This window comes from Delphinapterus leucas, chromosome 5 (assembly GCF_059928025.1).
Source record: "Delphinapterus leucas isolate spDelLeu-1000000601 "Yukka" chromosome 5, BTC_Dleu_Yukka2, whole genome shotgun sequence".
Classification (NCBI taxonomy): domain Eukaryota; kingdom Metazoa; phylum Chordata; class Mammalia; order Artiodactyla; family Monodontidae; genus Delphinapterus; species Delphinapterus leucas.
In genome coordinates, this window is record NC_143133.1 from 19,771,255 (window position 1) to 19,796,650 (window position 25,396).

The 25,396-nt window shown below is 39.2% G+C and overlaps 3 protein-coding genes across 10 annotated transcripts in view; 2 read left to right on the forward strand and 1 right to left on the reverse strand.

Annotated features, from left to right (window-relative positions):
- The first annotated feature begins 1,026 nt into the window (after positions 1–1,026).
- On the forward strand, positions 1,027–7,433 carry CCNA2 (cyclin A2). The gene is made up of 8 exons (XM_022596286.3): positions 1,027–1,245; positions 2,035–2,278; positions 3,513–3,625; positions 3,828–4,051; positions 4,688–4,895; positions 5,319–5,432; positions 5,859–5,992; positions 6,350–7,433. Exons 1-8 carry the CDS (start codon positions 1,033–1,035, stop codon positions 6,396–6,398), a joined length of 1,299 nt encoding a protein of 432 aa, XP_022451994.1. The 5' UTR covers positions 1,027–1,032; the 3' UTR covers positions 6,399–7,433.
- Positions 7,032–18,695, reverse strand: EXOSC9 (exosome component 9). The gene is made up of 12 exons (XM_022596285.2): positions 18,540–18,695; positions 18,111–18,205; positions 17,272–17,391; positions 17,053–17,155; positions 15,988–16,125; positions 14,017–14,099; positions 12,642–12,774; positions 10,932–11,020; positions 10,186–10,332; positions 9,049–9,224; positions 7,394–7,472; positions 7,032–7,179 (listed from the first exon to the last, which is right to left on the reverse strand). Exons 1-12 carry the CDS (start codon positions 18,603–18,605, stop codon positions 7,095–7,097), a joined length of 1,314 nt encoding a protein of 437 aa, XP_022451993.1. The 5' UTR covers positions 18,606–18,695; the 3' UTR covers positions 7,032–7,094.
- The window catches only part of SMIM43 (small integral membrane protein 43), a 51,239-nt gene continuing 44,375 nt past the window's right edge, over positions 18,533–25,396 (forward strand). For 2 of the 8 annotated variants that reach the window (XR_016393203.1, XR_016393201.1), the window contains exon 1: positions 18,539–20,461. The gene's annotated coding sequence lies outside the window, so the exon portion shown is untranslated. Of the gene's footprint in view, positions 20,462–25,396 lie in introns of all 8 variants that reach the window. The other 6 variants (XM_089911544.1, XM_089911545.1, XR_016393205.1 and 3 more) reach the window with 5 other exon arrangements.

A 25,396-nucleotide genomic window follows, 5' to 3' on the forward strand; every position in this document is an offset into this window, starting at 1 on the left:
AATTATATCTAGGTCACTAGAATTTTACTCCGAGCTTTTTGTCGGCTGCCACACCTTGGGGAGAAAAAAGAGATAAAAATTAATGACTGTCTAGTTGAATTTCTTGTAGTACATTACTGTTTGTTACATATATCAACAGTAGTTCAAGGTGGCACTTTAAATTAATTGCATCTTCATTAGGAAAAATAAAAAGCATAAGACTGTGAAGAAACACCTAAATGGTAAGATGACATTATAGTCTTTCAATATTATATCAGTTACATAAGCAGCGTGTTAAATGACTTATGCACGTTATTTAATACTAACGACAACTGTATAACGCGTAGATATCATTCCCAATTAACAGATAGGAAAATTGAGAATTGGAGACACTGAATAACTTGAACAAGACCACCAGGCCAGTATGTGGCCGGATCAGATTTTAGACCTTGAGAAACTAGTCAGTCAAGCTAACTGGAGGTCCTAGGGCAGAAGGCCGGGGCGGCCCGCTACTAATTGCTAAAGTTTAATTCAGTTTATCCTAGAGACAGCCCTTACCCCGAGACGGGGACCGCCTAGCGGCCCCATTTAAAGTCACAGTAGACTTAGGCCCCGCCTCCCCGCCGGGCGCGCGTACTTCCTCCTGCCGCCGTTCGACGTCTCTTCGCCCCGCTCCGCCCCTGCTCGGTTGCCTTCGCAGCCGCCTTCACTCGCCTGCGACCGCGTCGCCCCGAGTGACGTCACGGGCCTCGGCCCTTTTCATTGGTCCATTTCAATAGTCGCGGGATACTTGAACTGCATGAACAGCCGCCGCTCCGGCGGGCTGCTCGCTTCATTTCGGGGGCGTCTTTGGTCCTCCACGTCCCGCAGTGCCTGTCTCCGCCTTTCGCAACCTCCTCGGTCGTACACGATCTCGAGCGGGCCAGCGGGTGGGTAGGCTGGCCCGAGCTGCGGCGGGCGGGTACAGCTGGAGTGTACCTAGGCTGATCGGCGGGACGCAGTGCACGCTGCTTGGCGCCGCAGGCTGATCCCGCCGCGCCCCCGGGAGCAGTGATGTTGGGCAGCTCCGCGCCCGGGCCTGCGGCCCGCGAGGCAGGCTCGGCGCTGTTAACATTGCAGCAGACGGCGCTCCAGGAGGACCAGGAGAACATCAACCCCGAGAAGGCGGCGCCCACCCAGCAGTCCCGGACCCGCGCTGGGCTGGCGGTACTGAAGGCCGGGAACTCGCGGGGACCAGCGCCGCAGCAGAGGCCTAAGACGCGACGGGTAAAGCAGTGAGCCGTATCTGCAGGAGGGTGGGCCGAGCGGGAGTTTTGCATGGGTTTAGCCGGCAGAGGAGAGTGGCGAGAAAGCATCCCCTGGCCTTTTCGCGGGAAGCCAGGATCTGGAGTCCCTTGATCCCTGGTTTTCTGGAGTGTAGGATGCCACATTACTCCCATTAGTTTCTCCCATTACTCTCCCTGCCAGCACTCTGCGTTTGTGCTGGCTGTCCGCTCTCCTCCATTGGGAGTATTTTTCTATAGATAACGAAGTCAAACCAAGCCCTACAACATGAGTATGGCCTTTGTCCACCTCCACGCCTTTCTCTCTGCTTTTAAGCCCCAGGCACTGCTCGGACTTCCTTCATCCTCCCCATATGGTTAAGAGATTACCTCTGCTTTAGGAAAGGGTATAAAAAATACTTTGCTTTTGGTCAATTCCGCCATCTTACCGAATTTGCTCTGTTGCTCCACCCTGGGGCGAAAGAGGTAAACCACTTTTTTGCCATCTCTCCTAAATTTGGCATTTTTCGCCCTGCCACTCCACCCATCTCGTGGCCTTGATTAGTTTTGCCCAATTCCACTTAATCTGACCCTAAAACCGTTGCAGGAATGCCTGTGACAAATTGGAACATCCCTTCTTTCTCCAACTGACTACTCAAATTTCCTTGTCTGGATTTTCCCCCCTAAAGTTTAATTTTCCTGATAGAGTAATTGGGAGTAAATGCAGTATAAGGGGATGAAAGCAGAACAAAATTCCACTTAATAGGCTCAAAGCCAGTTATTTATTTTTTAGGTTGCACCTCTTAAGGATCTTCCTATAAATGATGAGCATGTCACCGTTCCTCCCTGGAAAGCAAACAGTCAACAGCCTGCATTTACCATTCATGTGGATGAAGCAGAAGAAGAGACTCAGAAGAGGCCAGTTGAATCTAAAAAACCAGAAAGTGAAGATGTCTTGGCTTTTAATTCAGCTGTTACTTTACCAGGACCGAGAAAACCACTGGCACCTCTTGATTACCCAATGGATGGTAGTTTTGGTAAGTTTTAAAAAAAAATTGTATCAAATCAATGTAATCATAATTATTGAATAGACTGGATTAATGAAATTTTGCTTTTCAAAACATGATCTTACCTGATCCTTAACTACATTATGAGTTAGGTTTAATGTAACAAGTTTAGAAAGGGTGTGACTTATCTCAGGCCTCACAGCTAATCCAAGACCCAGTGACCCACAGAAGGATCCTAATCCTGTGCTCCTGGTACACTGCTAATCACATCAATTTCATTAGATCTCAGACTTATTTTAATCTGACCCTGGAAATGTTTGCTTGATTGGGAGAATATATTTCAGTTGTGTTACTTTGTACATACCATTCTCAAATAGAGTGCTATTTGAGAATGCAGCTTTAAATACTGAGATAGCCAACATCTCTTCCACCTTTAAAACTTTGTTTCTGTAAAATCAGTCTGAGTGATTGTCTGATACCAGAGAGGGACATTGTCCTCCTGTGGGTCAGAGTAGCTGCTATAGACAACTCTGACTACAGTTTGTGCTGCTTCTTTACCATCAGGCTATTGAGTCACTGGACAGCTCACTAAATTCAATCTCAGCTTTAGTTCTGTAGATGAGAGGTATAGCAGCGAAGTCCTATGGAAATAAAATAATTGGTGTATTTTTATTTAAAATCTGCAACAAATTTTAAACCCAAACCTTGAAGTAAAAAGAATAATGGATATTTTTTGCCTTCAAAGATAATTTAAATTTACCAAAAAAGAATCACCCATTGATATTAGTGTTAATGTGTTTGAACTGCCCATAAGAAATCTGAGTTTCTCTTTAGCACACTTGTTAGCCCTACTTCTAGTTATTGCCTGGATTGTGCTTTGAATGTTAGACTTAGGGGTCTGCAAACTCTCTTTTGACAAATCCTAGATATCTCCAAACTTGGATTTTAACTTTGTCCTAGCAAAACCAGTGTACTCCTGTCATGGGAGATGAAGACACTTCAATACCTGCTCCTCTAACTCATTTTCCTGTTAATGGTTTGTCAGTACTTTTTCTTGTTAATTAAAATCATTCCAAAACTAAGTGGACATAGGTACTAAAATCAGAGTTAAATCTTCTATGTACTTTGTCATAACAAGCTCTTTTTAGTTGGATGAAATAAACACATTGGTAGTTTGGGACTCCTTACAAGGGCAATCACTTTTAGCTCTTAAATTAAGTCAAAAATGAAAAGTGAACTTCACTGTACTTTTGAATTCTCCTAGAGTCACCACATACTATGGATATGTCAATTGTACTGGAAGATGAAAAGCCAGTGAGTGTTAATGAAGTACCAGACTACCATGAGGACATTCACACATACCTTAGGGAAATGGAGGTAAAGGCTCTCTGAATCTACTTTTTACACTATTTGTTCACTGTGGTGAAAGGAAATTAAGAGGATAATGTTTTTAAGTTTTTTAACTGCCACTGAATTACTCTAATGCTATACTTAAGTTTCTAGCATATAGGCAGCATCTGTTAATGGTAGAATAATCTAACTGCAGTTTTAACACTATACTAAGTAACCTTCTCAACAGGTTAAATGTAAGCCTAAAGTGGGTTACATGAAGAAACAGCCAGACATTACTAACAGTATGAGGGCTATCCTCGTGGACTGGTTAGTTGAAGTAGGAGAAGAATATAAACTACAGAATGAGACCCTGCATTTGGCTGTGAACTACATTGATAGGTTTCTTTCATCGATGTCTGTGTTGAGAGGAAAACTTCAGCTTGTGGGCACTGCTGCTATGCTGTTAGCCTCGTAAGTACAACTTGGTTTGTTGGGTTAAAAGTGATTAGTAGTATCTTTCTGTGTAGGGAAGAAATTGTGATCTTTTAAAGTATGACATTTTAACATACTATACAAGGCAGGGAGTCAGCGACTACTTTAGGGATGGTGGAGTGGATGAAACTTTTTAAATTTAGGACATTAATTTTCCTAGATCTGGATTTCAGGGCACCTTGAATGAACCTACAGATTGGCGACATTTTAATACACCAGGACTAGGTTACAGAGTGGTTCCTTCTACTTTAAAGTACTTTCTGGTATATAAGCAAAATCTTATCTTTTCTCCATTAAGACATGAAAACTAAAATGTAAATTATTTATTTTTCTAAGGAAATTTCCTACATTTTCAGTTACTTGGTGAACTCTGGCATTGTTCCCATCTTGGGAAGTCAGTCTCTCACTTACTTCCTTTGACTGAAGTGGGAGAAATATTTGGGGCTTTTAATTAGCATTTACCTAGTCTTGGCTAGAAATGGTCAAGTATCAGTGCAAACAGGCAACTGGTTTTGGATTCGTTCCATTCATTCTGCTTAAGGGATTTCAAGTTGGGACAAACAAGCTTGCTTTTCTTATAAAAGGACTGATTACTTAAAACTTCTTTCATTGTAGAAAGTTTGAAGAAATATACCCCCCAGAAGTAGCAGAGTTTGTATACATTACAGATGACACTTATACCAAGAAACAAGTTCTGAGAATGGAGCACCTAGTTTTGAAAGTCCTTGCTTTTGACTTAGCTGCACCAACAATAAATCAGTTTCTTACCCAGTACTTTCTGCACCAGCAGTCTGCAAACTGCAAAGTTGAAAGTTTAGCAATGGTAAGTTCTTTTCATTTTGCTGAATGAAGATTCTAAGGTCACAATTCGGGGCAAGCTCTAGTTTCATTATACAGCCTTGGTCAAGGGATTTAGTATTCTGGGGACAGGTTAGTGCTGCAGCATGAAAGAAAGCCTACCATTGGCAAAAGAAAACATAAATGGAGAAAGCACTAGGAATAGTGGTATGAGGAGGAAGTCTTGGTAAATGGTAGCCAGAAGAGTTTGTTTTTAAAGCTATTAAAGGAGGAAAAATACAGGATGAGAATGAAGCAAAATATGATAGTGAATATATTTAAAGATGTGGCAATGGTTGCTACAGAGCCAGTCTTAAAGATAGTAAAATATTCGGTCAGAAGGTAAGGATTTGAGTTTTGAATTCCAGAGCTCTTATGATCATAAAGTATATTTACTTTTTCATTCCAGTTTTTGGGAGAGTTAAGTTTGATAGATGCTGACCCATATCTAAAGTATTTGCCATCGGTGACCGCCGCAGCAGCCTTTCATTTAGCACTCTACACTGTCACGGGACAAAGCTGGGTATGTATGACGACGTCCTCACACACCCACCTTGTGCTGTAAGTGCTTGTGCCAGATAGGTTAAATAACTGTCCTATACCACTGACAGTTGTCTAGATGTACTGAACTGGAAGAGCTATTCAGCCACGTACACTGTTGAAAGCATTCTGTCTTACCTGTTTAATAGCATCTGTTAGGTAGAAAGCTTGGTTCCTATTAATGCTTGGATTTGAAAGGCGTGCTTAAAGAATTCAGGCCATAAGACTTGCTGTTGGCAAGGAAAATAGTAAAAATTGATCGAAGTTAGCAACAAGAGCTTGAGAAAACTGGAAGATGTTAGTTGGAGGTGTTAGGACAAAACTCAAGCCAACTAATGCCAACTACTAACTTGTATTCAGTGTCTGCTACTGAAAACAAAACTCAGTGGTTCCGTCCTCCCTCCTGCAGCCTGAATCATTAGTACAAAAGACTGGATATACGCTGGAAACTCTAAAGCCTTGTCTCATGGACCTTCACCAGACCTACCTCAGAGCTCCGCGGCATGCACAACAGTCAATAAGAGAAAAGTACAAAAACTCAAAGTAAGAATTAACAGCAGTAGATACCAAAGAAGCTTGCTTTTCCAGGCTATCGTACGGTTCACAGATCCTTGACATTTTAACTTTATTTAAGGGATTCACAAGTCAGGCACAGCCTCCTTAAGCAACTGTTCTCTTAGCAGCCATGTGTTTTGAGCTTCTGTCTTGTATTTGAGGGAGAAAAGGGGAGAGGAACGGTGGGCATGCATGCAAGTGTTGGGGACCAGACTATAGTTTTATAACCATTAATTCAAGTAGACAGAAATAGCATTTGTGAGTTCCTAGTATATGTTTCATTCCATAATCTGTTTCACCCAATGAATGTTTACTAAAAATGGATTTTTTTTTCCCTGCTTACAGGTATCATGGTGTTTCTCTCCTCAACCCACCCGAGACACTAAATGTGTAACAGTGAAAGACTGCCTTTGTTTTCTAGGATGTAAATCACTCAAAGTATATGGTGTACAGATTTTATCTTAGGTTTTAATTTTACAATCATTTCTGAATACGGAAGTTACGGTCAAGTACAAATTATGGTATCTATTACTTTTTAAAGGTTTTAATTTGTATATCTTTTGTACATGTAACTATCTTAGATATTTGGCTAATTTTAAGTGGTTTTTGTTAAAGTATTAATGATGCCAGCTGTCAGGATAATAAGAAATAAATTGATTTGGAAAATTTGGTTTGTAAGTCAAATTTAATTTGAGGCAAAAATTTGACTTCAGGATTTCACTTAGAAAAATTAATTTGGTTTATTAAAGCATGGGGACAGGGAAGGCTTCTCCTTCCAACACACAGGTGATGACATTCACCTCCCTAAGGAACTGGGCCAACTGTCTGACTTGGGCATAATCTAAGAAGACTCTTTCAGGTCTTTGTACACACTATGAAAATGCTTTTCATTCATCGGCTTTTACTACACTTGACCTACCAAAGTGACAGTTATTTAAAGAGTCCTCCAGACGTTTATTTTAAAGCATAATGTAAAAACTGTATAAAGAACTAGATTCTGTAATGGGTTTGTGAATAATACCCAAGGTTGTTAGCACTGAATAAATACCTTTTTAATAGTTATATACACAAATATACAACTATGTGAACTTTAATTAGCAGCTCTCTTCTTTTTTCTCTTTTTCACTGGCTTTTTACTTGGTGCTTTTACTTGTGTTGCACTGATGGTCTGTGTTCTGTGAACAAAGTAAATTAACAAGTTTTAACAGTATTAGTACTAGGAGTTTACTTTTGCCACCTATGAACAGAAGAATACTGTAACCTTGAAAGGCACCCAAGCAGTTTTACAGACCTAATTCTATAAATCTCAGGTTGAAGAAACCCAGAGAGCAAGCTTCTAAAAAGTCTTGAGTATATGTATACATTTGAAATAAACCAGAAATTTGTTACCTTATTTTCTTCGGATTCTTATCTGGTTCTAAAATGATCATTTCTTCTTCTTCACTGTCTGAGAGCACTATAGGGGCATCTTTTAAGAAAATGTTAAGAAAGGAATATAAGTTTCAGATAGAGAGCCCAAGCAGCATTTTGGGTGGAGGCTTACAGATCTACTATTTGGTTCTTCCCTTCCCTGAGGTTATTCCTTGGAGCTCTGAAAAACCTTATGTGTGCTTCTTTAATAGAATTAAAATGAGGGGGATAATTCTACATACGTGTGTGTGTGTGTGTGTGTGTCTATATATACACACACACACACACTATACACACACACATAGAGCATCTTATAGAACCAATTTGGAAACAAGTCAATATGCCAACTGAATTCCTTGTGCTACTCCTTGAATTTGTTAATTTTGAAGATCTAGATTTTAAATTTCTCCCTATTATAAACAACACTAAAAGGAAAAACACCTAGAAGCAGAATTCCTGGGTCAAAAGGCATATACCTTCCGAAAGACATTTTTGCCAGATCCCTCCAGAAATGTTTCAATTTACACTCCAAGAATAGTATATTAACCCATTTTCCTATACACCCTTGCCAATGTGTTTCTGGCCATTTGTATTTGGGAATGCAAATACAAATAGGAACAGAAACAAAAAATGGGCAAAAGAACAGAAACGTCTGTTTCTGTTCTTTTGTCCATTTTCCCCATGAAACTTACTACATTAATTCTTTATATTTAAATAGTTTTCAATTACTTTCTCCCTATTAGAAAAATTTCACAAATATATAAAGGCATATGGAGTTTAAAAAAAAAAGTTAACATCTATCAATAAATAGTCCCTGTGTTTAAGCAGCTTATGTTGGTGTAAATATATAGTAAATACATGGAACGAGGTCTGGAAGACTACTACTAAATAGAAGTAACCACTGGGGAAGCTGAATAAGGGTCCCAATTAATGGGGAATTTTTTTTTTTTTTGCCTTACAAAAAACCCCAGCAGGTCCTCAGTAATATTTACAGGCAGTGATCTTCCTTGAAGGCAGGCAGGTATGTGCATTACACACCAAAACAGTATCACCTTCACTATTTTCTCAGCCAGATTTAATAGCTGCATCCTTTAGTTCTCCACCAACCTACTTCCTAGATCGCTCCTTGTTTATTAAAATTTAGAATTCTTCACACAAGCCACATTTCACTGCTCAGTAGCTACATGTGGCTAGTGGCTACTATGCTGGACAGTGTAGAGACTGAACATTTCTAACACTGCAGAAAGCTCTATGGATGGCAGTACTCTAATATACGTTATGATACTGCCTTTTTATGTTTGAGTCTAGAAACTATACAAAGAAAAAATAGCACACAGGAATGAGATTTTAAGAAACTCATCCCCTTAAAACTGGCCCGGATAAGATACAAAAACAGAAAAAAAAAAACTTAAAAATAAAAAATGCCACTCCCTTCACATACCAGAGAATACCACTATTCCTCAAAGATAAGCATATTCTTGCAGTTAGCCTCAACAGTTTAGTTGAAATTTAAATTACAAAATATTTAGCCCCAACTGCTAATATAAAAATAAGATTCCTAAAATAGGGATATATAGATATATGTGTGTATATATATATATATATATTACATATAGCCATAAAGTATTACATACCTTGGCTTCCAATATTAGAGACTTCTCCCGTGTCCATTTTTATACTATCAAGAATAATAGCTTCATCACTGCCACCTTCATCTTCCTTCTCAGAGTCTTCAAGATCACCCCAGGAGTTTTCTATTCCCTCTCCAATTTGGGCGGTTCCAGGAGTCCACAGCACAGGTTTCGAAACACTTAGCAAGTTAAGAAAACTGAATAACAGAAATACTGCTATTTGATGCAGTGCTGAAAATGATTAGAATGAAAGTTTTCTTCCTTTAAGATTGATTGAAGTGTGCCTCAAATTATTAGGAAAAAATTTACTAATAGCTATACTATGGATGGCTGGACAGTGAAGAAGAAATAGTGTATAACTCAGGTTAAGATTTTATGGACACAATGGGTGAGAAATATCAAGAGACACACTTGCTCTGAACATTTTAGTTGCAGTAATAAATCTGATGAATGAATGAACTTCAAGGACAATGTGGGGACTTCCCTGGTGGCGCAGTGGTTAAGAATCCGCCTGCCAATGCAGGGGGACATGGGTTTGAGCCCTGGTCCAGGAAGATCCCGCATGCTGCAGAGCAACTGAGCCCGTGCGCCACGACTGCTAAGCATGCGCTCTAGAGCCTGTGAGCCACAGTTACTGAAGCCCGAGCGCCTAGAGCCCGTGCTCCACATCAAGAGAAGCCACCGCAATGAGAAGCCCGAGCACCACAACAGAGTAGCCCCTGCTTGCCACAGCTAGAGAAAGCCCGCGTGCAGCAACGAAGACCCAATGCAGCCAAAAATAAATACATAAGTAAATAAATTTATTAAAAAAAATAAGAACAATGTGTATAATGTATAGTGTCTGACCATGCCAGTGAGATTAGGGAACAATTTTCCAAAGGAAAATGAAATGCTGTAAATTGCTTCTTAAAATAAAAGAATTTTCTGGTTTTGGTAGGATAGCTGAAGAGAAGGTAGATGTTACACCATCAATTTAATATGACTCATCACTATCTTGTCTCATATCTTAAATGTTTTTTTCTAACAAAGTACAGTGTTTCAGAAAACAAATTTCCATATGCACATGCTTCACAGAGCCCTAATAATACCCAAAGTGTTATGAATCTTCTTGTTTTTACCAAAAACACCCAGGAAAGATACACTTCTGAAGGAGGTTCAGCTTCAGAGATGATTTCTTCTGCTTTCTCCTCTACATCGGAGGTATCAATAGGGGCCTTTTCCATTCTAAATGCTGTGATCCTTTGATTTGCTATAGATTCTGCAAAGCCAAACTTTCCACCTTCTTTCCTGTGTGGGTTTTTTTGGGGAGTTGGGAAGGAAGGGGGAATGAGAGATGGGAGAGAAGACAGGAAGGGAAAAAAAAGTTAACTATTTTATCCTTTTGATACATGAGAAATATTGGATGAGAAACTATTTGACTAACTTAACCCCACCAATTTATTATGCCTATCAAGTGAGATAATAAAAAGTTACTATAATTAACCATTTATTAAACCATGTGTCAAGCATGTGTTATGTACTTAAAGCAGAAGACACTGAAGTGCTGAGATATAGCTGTTGCTTAATGTCACACAGTAAGAAGAGATGGGAATCAACCCCAGTTTGTATTCTTTCTGTTAACATGAGCTACTGGATTCTTTTTTTCCTAAGAAAATGTTAACTTTTTAAATGAAAAATATTGTGTGGCTTTTTAATACAGATTATGTGTAAACTGGAATACAATAAATAGTTCAATCAACTTTCAAAAAACATTTAGTATATTCAACTGAGATGAATAGATAAGGAAAGACTGAGTGTAAAAACTGTAGAGTTATGCTTGTGCGAGAAAAATCCTCAACAGAAAAATCTATAACAGGACCATTCAGTTCTAAAAAAATCAAACTTACCTAACTTTCTGGTCGTTCGCCAAAGCTTTCTGTATTAGCTCTGTAATTTCTGCTACCTTCACACCAGCTATTTTACTACATCTCAAAACCTATTTATAAAAGTGAACTCTGTTATTTACGGACAACAAATCAAGTAGCTTTCTCTAACAAAACTAAAAACATGAGATTAGTTTTTCTACCTTTGCAATTTAAGCCTTTAAAATATGAAAATAATACAGTGTAAACACAAATTAAGGCAAGATGTGAGAGCTATTTTTATTTATTTTTATTTATTTATTTTTATTTATTTTTTTTGCGGTACGCGGGCCTCTCACTGTTGTGGCCTCTCCCGTTGCGGAGCACAGGCTCCGGACGCGCAGGCTCAGCGGCCATGGCTCATGGGCCCAGCCGCTCCGCGGCATGTGGGATCTTCCCGGACCGGGGCACGAACCCGTGTCCCCTGCATCGGCAGGCGGACTCTCAACCACTGTGCCACCAGGGAAGACCGTGAGAGCTATTTTTAAATGTTAAAGGAACTGACCCAAAAACTCTTCTATGACAATGTAGAAGATACCACTCAAGAGGCCACAGATACACTAACTTCCTTTCTGTGAGTGATCCATAGCTCTGTTCAAGACAGGGCTGCACAGTGTCCCCCAGAAAGCTTTTATAAAGTGAAGATTCCCAGGCCTCAGGGACCTAATGAATCAGAATCACTGGAAATAGGGATCTGGCAGTGGTCATGATGCTGGTAATAATGACAATGATGATAACAGAAACTAACATTTACTGCACACTTAATTTATGCTATACAGTACAATATATCCATATCTATCCCTATATTCTCCTAACAGAAGGTGTTGAAATTAAGATTATTTACTATTTTACAGATAAAGGGATTGAAGCACAAAAATATGAAGCCATCTGCCAAAGGTCAGTTAGTGTAAGGAAGAGCTGGAATTCCAATTAAGTAGTCTTTGTGCTCCTAACGAGCTGCACTATGTGCTACATGGCAATCTATTCTCTAAAAGTCCCCATGTGAATCTTATATGTAGCTGGATTTGAGAACTTCTGCTCACTGTACCCAAATTCCAAAAGAAAAACTATCTTTTTACATAATTTCTACTTTCTGACACTTTAAAGAAAAATAGGGATATAGGGACTTCCTTGGTGGCACAGTGGTTAAGAATCCGCCTGCCAGTGCAGGGGACACAGGTTGGATCCCAGTTCCAGGGAGATCCCACATAACGCGGAGCAATTGAGCCCATGCGCCACAACTACTGAGCCTGCGCTCTAGAGCCCATGTGCCACAACTACTGAAGCCCGCGCACCTAGAGCCTGTGCTCCGCAGCAAGAGAAGCCACCGCAACGAAGAGCAGCCCCCGCTCACTGCTACTAGAGAAAAGCCCACTCGCAGCAATGAAGACCCAACACGGGGAAGGGGAAGGGGAAGGAAGGGGAAAGGATATAAATCTCTTTCCTCACTGAAAGGAATAGAGTATTCCTCTATCTAGAGGTGTAGACTCTGGAGGGCCATCCATGGGAGAAGCAAGGGAGGAAGGAGGGTACCTTGTAGCCACAAGTCAACAGACAATACTGAAACCAGATTCTAACAGATCCGAGAATCAATCATTGAAAATATCTGTTGGATTTTAGTTTAAAAACAAGAAAAAGCTTCTAAAAAGAAGAGACCTATTTTTAATGGAACATTAATCAAATCAAAGCACTGACTTGATCTTTCAGCAGCATTATCCCACCACTGGATTGGATGGTGCAAATCTCTCGATGCTTATTCATGGCAATCACCAGCAAGCCATCCATTACACGTTCCTCTCGTTCATTGGGATCCACCAATAAATATGTTCTGAAATGAATGTTAAATGGACATGAACAAATCTGATGCTGAGTGCTTGTCAATTTTAAGCTAATGGATATTTTTAAAAATAGTATTATAGTAAGGTCAACACAGTGTAGGTCTGAGCCTATGAATCTGAGTCACTTTAATCTGAAAAGAGACAACAGAATTATTATAATGTTAATTTGGTTAATTTTAAAGTTTCCCTAATATCCTGTACTTTGAAATTCTTCCAAGTTCTGCTTGAAATTCTTCCAGGTTATGCTAATGGCTCATTACAAAAAAATACTGCCTATTTCCACACTGTCCAATGTTAGCCTCTAATCACATGTGGTTACTGAGCCCTTGAAATGTGGCTAGTCCAAACTAAGATGTACTATTAGTATAAAATACTGGATTTCAAAGACTTAGTAGAAATAAAAGAATGCAAAATATCTCAGGAATAATTTTTAAGATATTGATTATATATTAAAATATTTTAGATATATCAAGTAAAATAAAATATCAAAATTAATTTTACCTGTTTCTTTTTACCCTCTTAATGTGGCTACTAAAAGTACATATATGGCTCATGTCATAATTCTACAGGACAGTGCTGGTCTATTTCCCTCTAATAAAATTCTATACTACAGTGACTGAAAGATCAAAGCTTTTCTCTAGTTCTTAGTCGTAAAATTGCTAAAATATTTATACCTCTCTTTGTTTCTAAAGAGATTTAAGGCTCAAGCTTTCATTTAAAGGCACCTTACATGGACCTAAGATTCCAGGCTTTCTGTTGTAGGAGGAATTAGCAGTGAGTTGTGAAGAAACTGCTGGAGAGCTGAAGGAAAACAAGATTTTTTTTCTCATTTGTGAACCATTCCGCCTTGTAACCTGCTCCTATCCTACAACTATTCCATGTAATATGCTCCTCAAATATATTCCAAAGTCCTCTTCCATTAATCCACAGTCATTCTCAGCCTACTTTCCAAAATTAGAGCCTAACATCTGTACACCTCTAGGAAAGATACACTACCATGCTGTGGTAAACTCATAAACGTGTAAGTATGCCATGAAAAGAAAAACGTGAAGTCTCTTCATTAAAGGAGAATTTGTCACTTCTACTGAGAAAGCTCTTAGTTCTGAGCATTTTTCAAGTAATGCTCTTAAGAAAGAAATAAAAGAGCTATAAGGCGCTCTAATACTAAAAAAGGGGTTTGTTCATTTGCGTACGGATTTATAATTTCAGACCATGACAAGGATGAGACTTACCCTTGCTGGAAGAAGGCAAAACTGACACAAATGGGCATGTGGTGGATACTCAATGGTACAGGATCACGTTCTTCAAGTGTATACTGTTTGAAAATAAAAGTTTCAATAATTACAGTCACTAACTTATAAACATACAAAAAATCATCTTGTACATCAGATATTAAAATAAAAACTGAAATCCCTTTAATCTTCAGTGAGTACCTAAATAACTTCTTTTGCAACTACCTGTTTGACTTTGCCATTCATCTTCCTTAAAACTTTATGTATTTGTCAAAAAGCTTTATTGAGGTATAATTTACATAACATAAAGTTCACTAACTGTTAGTAAATAATTCACTTTTTAGTAAATATACAGTGAAGTAACTATCACCACAATTCAGTTTTTAAAACATTCTCATTGGGCTTCCCTGGTGGCGCAGTGGTTGAGAGTCCGCCTGCCGATGCAGGGGACACGGGTTCGTGTCCCGGTCCGGGAAGATCCCACATGCCGCGGAGCGGCTGGGCCCGTGAGCCATGGCCGCTGAGCCTGCGCGTCCGGAGCCTGTGCTCCGCAACGGAAGAGGCCACAACAGTGAGAGGCCCGCGTACCGCAAAAAAACAAAACAAAACAATTCTCATTACTCCCCCAAATTCCCTTAAGCGTGTTTGCAGTTGATTATCACTCCCACTCCCAGCCCAAAGCAACCACTGATCTATCAATACTTTATCTCTATAAATCTGCCTTTTCTGGACATTCCATGTAAGTGGAATCAAACAATTTTCAGTCTTTTGCCTCTGCCTCCTTTCAACTCAGCATGTTTCATCCACCTTGAAGTATACATCACACCGGTAGTTTGGTCCTTTTTACTGCTGAATAGTATTCCACTGTGTGGATACACCACACTTTGTTTTTCCATTCACTAGTTGATGAACATTTGGCTAATTTTCAGTTTTTGGCTGTAATGAATAATGCTGCTATGAACATTCATTCACATGAAAGTCTTTGAGTGAATGTATACTTTCATTCTCCTTGAGTACATTCTTAGATATAGAATTGTTAGGCTGTATAAGTTTACACTTAACTTTTTAAGAAACTGCCAAACTCTTCCAACATGGCTGTAACACTTTACCACCAGCAGTATCTCTACAGTATTTTTAAATCAATGTCTTTTTTGTCTACTCATCACTCTATATTTTCTCTTTTACTTCCATATACCACCTCCCCTCTCTAAAGGAACATGTCTCTATTGTTAATAAAACTTTGTCTACACCTCTAAGTCTTTCAAGAGTCTGCTCCAGTCTAATTCCTAAAAACAGCATCATGAATGACATCTTAGAGAATTTGGGCATCTGATGTTTCCTTTTATAACTTCAGGAATCAAATTATCACAACAGTGCACTTTCATTATTCTAGCATGTAATTTATATAAATTGAAATTGACATACTCCGCACAAAAGAAAGGACAATGTAAATAGTATAGGTCCATAGTTTTCAAAATGTGGTCCTTATACCAGCACTATCATATCACCTGGGAACTCTGTCAGAAGTACAAACTCATACAACCTATCCCCATTCTACTCTGAGGATGGAGACTAGCAAGATGTTTTAACAGTCTTTCCAGGTGTTTCTGATGGGTTTTTGCCACACAGTGAGAACAAGCATCTCACTGTGAAAATACTGAGAATTATGATTTTTCACACATGTCCCCTAAGCATAAACCAACCACTTTATCTAATGCTCAATCCAAAGAAGTCATCTATTTCTATTCTAAAAAAAACAGGACAGGGTATGCATTCACTGACAAAACTTTAATACAGGAGATTTAAGAGATTTCAAAGGTAACTATGACCATATTTTTTGCCTTGTGAACAAATTTTACAACATACTTAATGGCCATTTACAACAAGACTTCATTAGAAACAAGCTGTCTGCACAGCAAGGATATTCATTCATTCATAAGAAGGAGCCTGGCTCACATCATGGAAGCTTACCAGTGTTACTTCATCTCCTTGGACAGAGACATCAGGCCTTCGGAAGTGACATAAGGCTACAATTGCAGCAATGCTGGCAGCATCAATAATGTTTCCATCATGATTTAACAAATGTAGGTCCACGCGTATCTGCCAAACCTGAATGTAATTCAAAACAAAAATAAATCCTAAATAGTCACAACCAGAGGTTATTTATAAGGAAAGGTAACACTGTGTGCAAAATTTTCTTTTGCTGTTAAAACATGCAGTTACTCCTTCTATTGTATCAATAAAAATACATTTAGAAAAATGTCAAGCCAGACCAACACCTGAAATACCAATAGCTTACCTTTCTATGAGTCATTTGACAACAGTAAAATATATACTGTAAATAAACAGAACCACACTACATTTAGTACTAAGATTCCCCTAACTCCAAGCCTAATGATATTTTTATTGTGTCTCCTAACTTAAAAACCTCAAACTCTTAGGTTTTACTTGACAATATTTATGATAACCTTACAAGTAATGCAAATAGTATTATATTCAAGTATAGAATGTGGAAAGGCCAAGTGACTTCTTTGGAGTCAAAAAGATAGTTAAAATACCCTAACCAAGAATAAAGTTCTAATATCATCAAATAGCACAATCAATATATTGAGAGTAATATTTCCAATGTCGGACTACCAATGACTCACTATGCAGCCCTGTGTAAGTCAATAAACCTATCCAAATGAAGGATTCAATCAGTTCTTTAGCTCTTCATCCATAAAAAACGAAAACATTACCTGCTTCTATCAACTCACTTAAATAACATAAGAAAATAAATGAAAATATGTGAAAAACCACAAGTTCTTTGAATAAGAAATTTGTATACAAATCCAAGTTGCTATTTTCACCAATTTTTTTGTCCCTCCAAAGAGAGATGACACAAAGTTCTATGGGTAGCACTCAGGAATATGTGAAGTGAAGTGAACTAGAGTAAAACTGAATTAACTGAAGCTCTGAGAATGAAAGTATAGATACAGGGATCCATGAATCAACAATACTCATCCCAAGATTAAGAATTTTGGGCATATTCCCCACCTTTTCACCAGCAACAACACAGAGAGATTCAGTGTCTATACACTTCGAATTTCTTAGACATCTTTCCAAGAGGCGATTCAACTTCACCAAGAGATCTGACTGCCTATGAAAACAGGAATGGGCTAATGTCATGAGATATAACACCAGGCAGTAAAACAATAGCTCACCCCTGTTAGGCTCTCCTCTGGCTAAAGCAGCTTAAGAAAAAGATTTAAATACCTGCCAGGTTCAAAAGCTGGGGCAGCCATCTGAGAGAGCTCAAGGTTAAAAAAAAGAATACCTTCTGTTGCCCTATTGAGTTTTGGAGAAACAAGTTCACAGGAAACCTGTCCAAGAACTCTGCAAAGATAAAGTATAAATCTGTTAATTAAATGTATTTCCTTTCCAATTAAAAAAAAAGGAAATCTAAAAATTAAGTTTCAGTCTTACACTACGTTGAGTAATAACATGTTCAGTATGATATATCATTAAAGGTTGAAGTTACCTACAAAGTATAGTAGTAGAATACATACAGAAATAAAACACATATTGGCATAACCAAAGAGATGACAGGGAAAAAAAATCTCATTACAATATTTACTATTCCACAGATTTTTAAGAGTCAATGACCATTTCTTCTCTTTTCTAAAACAAATATTTAGTGATACAAGATGGCGTGCAAACTTGAGACGTCCTAAGAATTTTCTTATGGCATGGTTCACCAACATTATCTGACCAGTATCCTCACAACTTCCAAATGAATATTAAAAATCTAATTCTCGTGTCACTCAGGAAAAGGAGGAAAGTAGGCCCTACTTAATGACAACAAATGCAAGGAACAAATTCAGTGCAATCAGTGCTGGCTGTATATATGATTCACAGAGATCAGAAAGAACTATGTGATACTTATGTGACAGAAAATATATTCATGATTAAAAATGTAAAGCGTGACTATAAAACCAAAGTCTGGGCAGCTAAACAAAGTACTGTCCAGACTTAACTGCTTTGTAAACTGGGTCAATCAAGTTCTTTTAAATTTCTCCCTATTGAGCTTATACCTAATTTGAATACTTTGTTACCTTGTTTTTCCAAGTTCCACAGTGCAGCACCCATAATCTGTTCCAAATGAGATCTTGATATTCCTATAATCATAGGTTTGTCTGCCATCCAGCCGCTGTAAGCACAACATTCCTTTATTCCTAATACAAATATTTATTACTCTGTGCTAGGCAGTCCTTGGGCTAAGCACTTGGAGGTAAGTGTGATCCTACCCACTCCACGTAGGAGAGTGGAAACTAGGTGCCCGAGCACTGACAGTCGCTGGGGTGACCTGAGCCTTGAAAAGACCCCACCGGAGCCAAATAAATATTGAGGCCTTGGGGGAACCCACCGGCCGCTCCCCTAGGGCCTCCCGGGGCCTGCGAGAGCTAGGTCTGTGCGCCTAGGCCGGAAGGTTGAGGGCCGCCGCGCTACCCGAGCGCTCACGCAGCGCCAAATTCCCGGTTTACCTTTTTCTCTTCGATGGCGCGGAGTAGAAAACGGCGCTCGCAGTTTGAGAGTGGCGTCTCCTTCATACTGTCAGGTCAGGGAACGCACAGGTACTGGAATGCGTCGGGAGAAGACACCCTGCACCTCCTCACCCGCGCCCTGCTCGTACCTCGGCGCAGGAGATTAACGTCATCAAAGCTCGTCAGCGGAAGCTGGGAAAGCAAAGGCTGAGAGACCGCCGCTAGTGCGCAGGCTCAAAGCAAAGTTGGACCAGCCGGAGCTGGCTGGAGAAGCAAAAGGAGTCGAAATTCTGAACGGAAAGATGTTTCTTTTATTATAAAGTGTAGCGGAGAAAGGGACCCCGAAATAACCACCAGTGATAGAAATTAATATCAGTTGAGCCCTCTTACACTTCACTCTAGCCTCAGTTCTAGCGGAGTAGGCTAAACAGGTATTATTGCTATTTTACAGATGAGGAAGTTGAGATTTGGCCACTAAAAAGCTGTAGAGGCAGAGTTTCAGCAGATTCATTGGAGAAACGCTGGAATGAGCCGGCGTTAGTGGAGCGGAGGGGAGAGAAGAAAGTTGAGATGGTGAGCTGGGGTATTTTTATGGGCTGACGGTGAAACCTCGGAGGACCTGAAAAATTGACAAGAATTGATAGTATTAGCAATTTGTAATGGCGTTATACCTACCGCTGGCTGAAACAAAATTTGTTGTTTATTTCTTACAGTCTCTCCAGTTATTTTAAGGCGATAAGCTTATTTTTTATAGGCGTAGAGGAACTTTAGTGTGTTCGTGCTGCCAGTCACTCGGCTCTTTGGGAGAGGCAGAGTCAAGTAGTACAGTTCTTCCTCCACTTACCGTAGGGTTATGTCCAGATAAAGCCATGTAAGTGGAAAATACATTACTACACCTAACCTGGGAACATCATGGCTTAGCCCAACCTACCTTAAACTTGCTCAGAACACTTACATTAGCCAACAATTGGGCAAAGTCATCTAGTTGGGCAAAGTCATCTAACACAAAGCCTATTTTTATTATAAAGTGTTGACCATCTTGTGTAATTTACTGACTATTGTACTGAAAGTGAAGAGCAGAATAGTTGTATGGGTACAGAATGGTTGTAAGTGTACCGGTTGTTCACCAGGTGGCTAACTGGGAGCTGTGGTTGCTACCACTGTACAGCATGAAGAGAGAGTATCGTACTGCATATACATAGCCCCGGGAAAAGATCAAAATTCAGAATTCGAAGTACGTTTTCTACTGAATGCATATCGCTTTCAAGCTGTTGAAAAGTTGAAAGGGGAACTGTTATACGTGCAGGACCCTCTGTAGTTAAAAGCAGGAACTAACTTCAAACTACCCAGGCTCAAATTCTGACTCTGCCCTTTACTTGTTCTGTGACCTTGGCCAATGTAGCCTATATGCTTCACTTTACTCATCTGCAAAATAGCAATGATAAATCTATTATGAGAGATAAAAATGAGTTAGTACATGTAGAATGCTTAGAACAATGCCTGGCTTGGAGTCAGGCACTAGCTCAGTGTTCACATATTATTTTGTTTCATTTGCTTCAGAGTGATAGGCAATGTAACTCCCATGCAGGCCGCATCTCGCTTCAATTTCACGTGCTAAATACTATCAATATTTGAGAATGTGGAGACTATTTTAATTGGGCTAGTTGCAGGAAAAGGTCACTTTGTAGAGGTGCCATTTGAGTTAAGTAAATCCTTCATGATGAGAAGGATCAGCCAGAATATCATCTGCAGGAGAGGAAAAGTCTTTCATGCAGAAGGAGCCACGTGAGCCAAGACTGAGGTTGGATGAGCCTGACATGGTCCGGAGACAGGAATCGTGAAGAAGGAGGGAAGGGGACAGACCCTATATCCACATGCTCAAGACAGCCGATTGATTTTCAAAAGGACAAGGGGATTACAAGGTAGAGGCTGTTTAAGTTCTTAACACAATTCATGTTTATAGTATAGTTTCGCAACAGGACTCCTGGCTGTTAATTTCATCATTTAAATCTTTGGGTTATTTTAGTGGGCTTTTGATAATTTCTCTTTCCCGTGAGAAAGGAAACAGGACTTTGTTGAAATAGTCTGTCCTTTCCTGAGAGACAGCTTGGTGGTGGAAAAAAAAATGGACTTTTGCTTCAGATAAACTTCAGATCAAATGGACTGTAGGTGAATTAAATAATCCTGAGCTTCAGCTTCTGTGTATTTAGGTTGGAAATAATTACTTTGTGCTCAACGGTCTGAAGGAAAGCATCCAACACCATGTTTTGGACACAATAGCTATTCAAATTGTTAGTTTCCTTCTGCTTTTGATTTGGCAAGGCTTCCCATGAAACTGTCCAAATATGCCGTGTCTGATTGCTGTTCTGAGATTGCTGCTTGATTACCTTGTCCCGCTCACCTTCCACTTTTATACAATTTCCACCACTCCTTCCTACTTTTACTATTATATTATTGTAATTTTAGTACTACAGCATTTGCCTTTTATTGGAGTTAATCCAAAGGTGTATAACCCATTTCCACTCACATCTACATACCATCATAAAATATACTTACTTCATAACCTTGTTTTTAGTAAGAAACTTTTGAAACTTGGGTGCAAGGGACATTTGTTTCATGCTTACAGGGGATTTTTTTTTTTTGAAATTTGAGAAGAGGTTTAGATAATGTGCATTCTGCTCTTTAAAAAGAATAAGTTTGAGTAGTATATTGACCTAGATGATCTGTCTAAATATAACCTGGTTTTCAACAAGATATTTGAGTATAGATCTTCTCTTCTCTTTATTGGACATCTGTTGCTTTGTCTGACCAGCACCCTTCTATTTCTTGGAGACATGCCCTTTCCTGACCCTATGTGATTCTGTTGTTAATGTTAATAGCAGGCATGGCTGTGATCAGGCCCTGCTAATTGTGGAACCCCATCCCTGTCTTCTCATTGACTGTTGACCCAGGTAGGACCAAAAAAGTCCCTCCATCAGAAACTTTTGACATGTGAACTCTGAGAGAGAGTAGGTCTTTCCTTCTCTAGGATTATAAACATTAAGGACCATTAAAGTCTAGAACTATGTGGGACCATCTTGCCACCACATGGAGAGAACCTGTTTGAAGATGAAGTCAGACAGAACTGAGAAATAAGAGAGAGAGAAGTAGATCCTTTACATAGAAACAGCTTGCACCAAATTCTTGGATTTCCCAGTTGATGAGCCAATACATTTGAGTTGGTCTTTTGGTAAGTGTGTCCAAAAGAATACTGACTAAATACACTTCTATTAGAAGTGTATGAAGAGGGACTTCCCTGGCGGTCCAGTGGTCAAGACTCCACGCTTCTACTACAGGGGACATGGGTTTGATCCCTGGTCAGGGAACTAAGATCCCACATTCCTTGCGGTACAGCCAAAAAAAAAAGTCTATGAAGAGCCATGTTGTGGAGTACCCTGTGAATAAGTGGATGAATGACCTATTTCACAACACATTTGTTGAAAGAAATTAATGGGCAGATCACTAAATAAACAAATGGAAGCTTACATTTTATTTACTATATAATATGTCTGCCATGCAATTTGTTTATATAGAAATTGGTTTTCCAGAAATTGTCCTGGAAAGAAATAATGCAAAATGTTAAGATGATTATTTCTGGGTAGTGGGATTCTGGGAAAATTTTTTTCTTTTTGAAGTTTTTTTCTTTATAAATTTCCCAAATCTTCTGTAAGGCATATGAATAGCTTTTATGATCAGAAAGAGTTAAGAAAAAAAAAAACTTACGTTTTCCTTTTCATGTTCTGACACATTTAACTATTTATTTAGAGGAATTTTGGCATTCAAACATTTTATCAGAGACATTTGTTGTTGTTTTTCAAGACTCAATCTGGAAACCACATAGTCAATACCTGAAAAGATTTTATGCATTGACAAATGCTGTGGTCTGAATGTTTGTGTCTCCCCAAATTCATATGTTGAAATCTTAACCCCCAAAGTTGATGGTGGTTGATGGTTGGAGCCTTTGGGAGGTGAGGGTGGAGCCCTCCTGAATGGGATTAGTGCCCCTGTAAAAGAGATCCCACAGAGCTCCCTGGCCCCTTCCACCACATGAGGATACTAAAAGAAGTCTGTGACTTGAAGGAGAGCCATCACCCAACCACGCTGGCACCCTGATCTCAGGCTTCCAGCCTTCAGAACTCTGAAAAATAAATTTCTATTGTTTATGAGCCACCCAGTCTGCAGTATTTGGATTATAGCAGCCTGAATGGACTAAGACAACAACAACTGAACACTAATAAGTCAGATGCAGTGTATATTTTGCTTCCATATTTTTTCATTCATATAATAAATAAAAACCCTTAGCTTATCAAGTTCGGCTCTAGTTTCCACTGAATAGTTGAAAGAGCTTCCCCTTTCATTCTTATCAGTCACTATGCTCAGGAATCTATATATAATCTCTCCTATTATTATTAAGCTTTTCTATATGTTGAGAGGAATAAAAAATTATCAGTCTTCAACTTATCATAAATACAACAAAATAAGGGGGAAGGAAGCAGGGGACATGTTGATTTCTGCTGCATACTGATTGTCGTAGTATGTGGGTAATCCTGGACACAAAGAAAATTATGCATATGGCTCTGTCTCAGGCACGTGACTGAATTCCTTTGATCTATTTTCGTCTACAAAAAGAAGACTCATACTCATTGATAAGAATCTGTAGGAAATTATGTGGTTTGGTGTCTAAACAATAAATACAAACCAGAAGTTCTGTGCCAATTAGGTTTCTACAAACAAAATCATATCTGAAATAGAATTAGAAATAATAAAATAAAATAATAAAAGTAGAATATATTATTGTGGGCTAAACTCGTAAGTCAAATAACTATTATGGGAATAGTCCCCCCACTACACCCCTGCCCCAAAGAAGCCCTTGTCCTAATTCCAGGAACCTGTAAATATGTTACCTTGTAAGGCAAAAGTTATTTTGCAGTTGTGATAAATTGGGTGTTTCAAGATGAGGAGATTATCTAGGTGGGCCCAATGTAATCACAAGGGTGCTTATAAGAGGAATGTGGGCAAGGGAGAGACAACAGAAGCAGGTGTCAGTGAGGAGAGAAGTTGCTATACTTCTGGCTTTGAGGATTGAGGAGGGCCTGCAAACCAAGGAACATGGGCAGCCACTAGAAGCTGGAAGATGCAAGAAAATGGATTCTCCCCTAGAGCCTCCAAAATGAGCGTAGCCTTAGGGACACATTTTAGACTTCTGACCTCTAGAACTGTAAGATAAGTAAGATAATAAATTTATGTTGCTTTGAGCCACTAGGTTTGTAATAATTTGTTACAGCAGCAATAGGAAACTAATACAGATTGCCAGATAAAATACAGAATGCTAGGTTACAATTGAATTTCAGATAAACAATAAATAGCTTTTTTTTTTTTAGTATAAGCATGTCCAATTCATCCCCAATATTGCATAGGACATACTTATACTAAAAAATTTGTTTGTTTATCTGAAATTCAAATGTAACTGGACATCCTATATTTTTAAACTAAATCTGGCATCCCTAAATTATTATAATTTGCCTTATTTATTCATGTATGTATTAATTTCTATCTCTAGTTTTATATACCAAGTTTTCTTTTAAAGGAAGATGCTTGTGTTCATCACAAACTATATTGTTGTGGGGAGTTACGGTATTATGAAGCTATTTTTACCTGAAAATTTCTCATTGCAGTGTGAAGATATGTAGTTGAAAATATTGGGTGGCAAAGCTCTTTTTTGTATGTTAGAAGGAACTTCCTCTCTGGCACAATAGGAAAGTCTATAGATAACATCTCATAATTTTAAAGCTATAAGGGTCCTGAAAGGTCAGGGCTAGTACAGGGCTTGCAGGTGAAACGACTTCAGGGTCCAGGTAGATATAGATGAGTGAAGCTGATTAGTTTAGGACTATAGGAAGTGATGGGGACTGTGGTGACCTACGCAGCACATGCCCTGTTTAAAGGGATCGAAATATTGTTAAAACTCTCTGTGAGCAAAACAAAACGTGGACTGCTAGTTTGCTTAGGCCCTGTCTCATAGTCTCCATCACCCCAACCCATCCAAATAAGCTCTTATCCTAAGTAAACACAGCGTGCTTGCCAAGCAGATGCAGCCTTCTGAGAAGTTCCTTAGTCCCTTTCAGCCACATCGCTGGTCCCAAGCTCCTCCTTTATAAGTTCCAGAATGTCTACTGAGAAGATTTCATCTTTAAAAACCATCAAAATTCTTGCAACTTTTAAATGTGATCCTCTGACCAGTAGCATCAGCATCACCAGGGTGCCACTTGAAAATCCAAATTCTCAGGTCTCATTCGAGACTTACTGAATCAGAAACTTTGCAGAAGAGGCCCTGCAGTCTGTTTTAAAAACCTTTCCAGGTGATTCCTATATGCACTAACGTTAGTGAAGCCCTGATTTAATTTCTTGGAGAAAGAGATATACCTGGTCTTGTGCATAGCCCTGGGATTCCCAGTCTGTTTTGTGCAAAATATACCTGCAGGTGTCATCCACTCCCCTTTCCCCAGAGGATGCTGCTAACTGAGGGCTTACAGATTTCAGGAGTGAGGTAGAGGCAGAAAAGTAATTATGGACCTCCTACTATGTGCTAGGCAGTGTGATTGGTGCCAGCAAAGTTGTGCCTTCCACACCGTGATTTCCAACTTGCTCTTTACTCATTTTGCAGAAGGAGAACTTTCAGTTACAATCTAAACCTGAGCTATAACTTAACAGCATGGATTTTAAAACCTTAATAGACATTTTTCAGAGCACAGCAAAATTGAGTGGAAAATACAGAGTTCCTAAATACCTCTCCCCCCACCCCCAAAATACATACACCT

Coding starts and splice junctions, on each gene's coding strand:
- CCNA2 (XM_022596286.3), top strand. CDS start 1,033: ATGTTGGGCAGCTCCGCGCCCGGGCCTGCGGCCCGCGAGGCAGGCTCG. Junction 1,246..2,034: donor AGAGGCCTAAGACGCGACGG/GTAAAGCAGTGA, acceptor TTTATTTTTTAG/GTTGCACCTCTTAAGGATCT. Junction 2,279..3,512: donor CCCAATGGATGGTAGTTTTG/GTAAGTTTTAAA, acceptor GAATTCTCCTAG/AGTCACCACATACTATGGAT.
- EXOSC9 (XM_022596285.2), bottom strand. CDS start 18,605: ATGAAGGAGACGCCACTCTCAAACTGCGAGCGCCGTTTTCTACTCCGC. Junction 17,392..18,110: donor GTGGAACTTGGAAAAACAAG/GTAACAAAGTAT, acceptor TTATCTTTGCAG/AGTTCTTGGACAGGTTTCCT. Junction 7,473..9,048: donor CTCTAATATTGGAAGCCAAG/GTATGTAATACT, acceptor TTTTCTTAAAAG/ATGCCCCTATAGTGCTCTCA.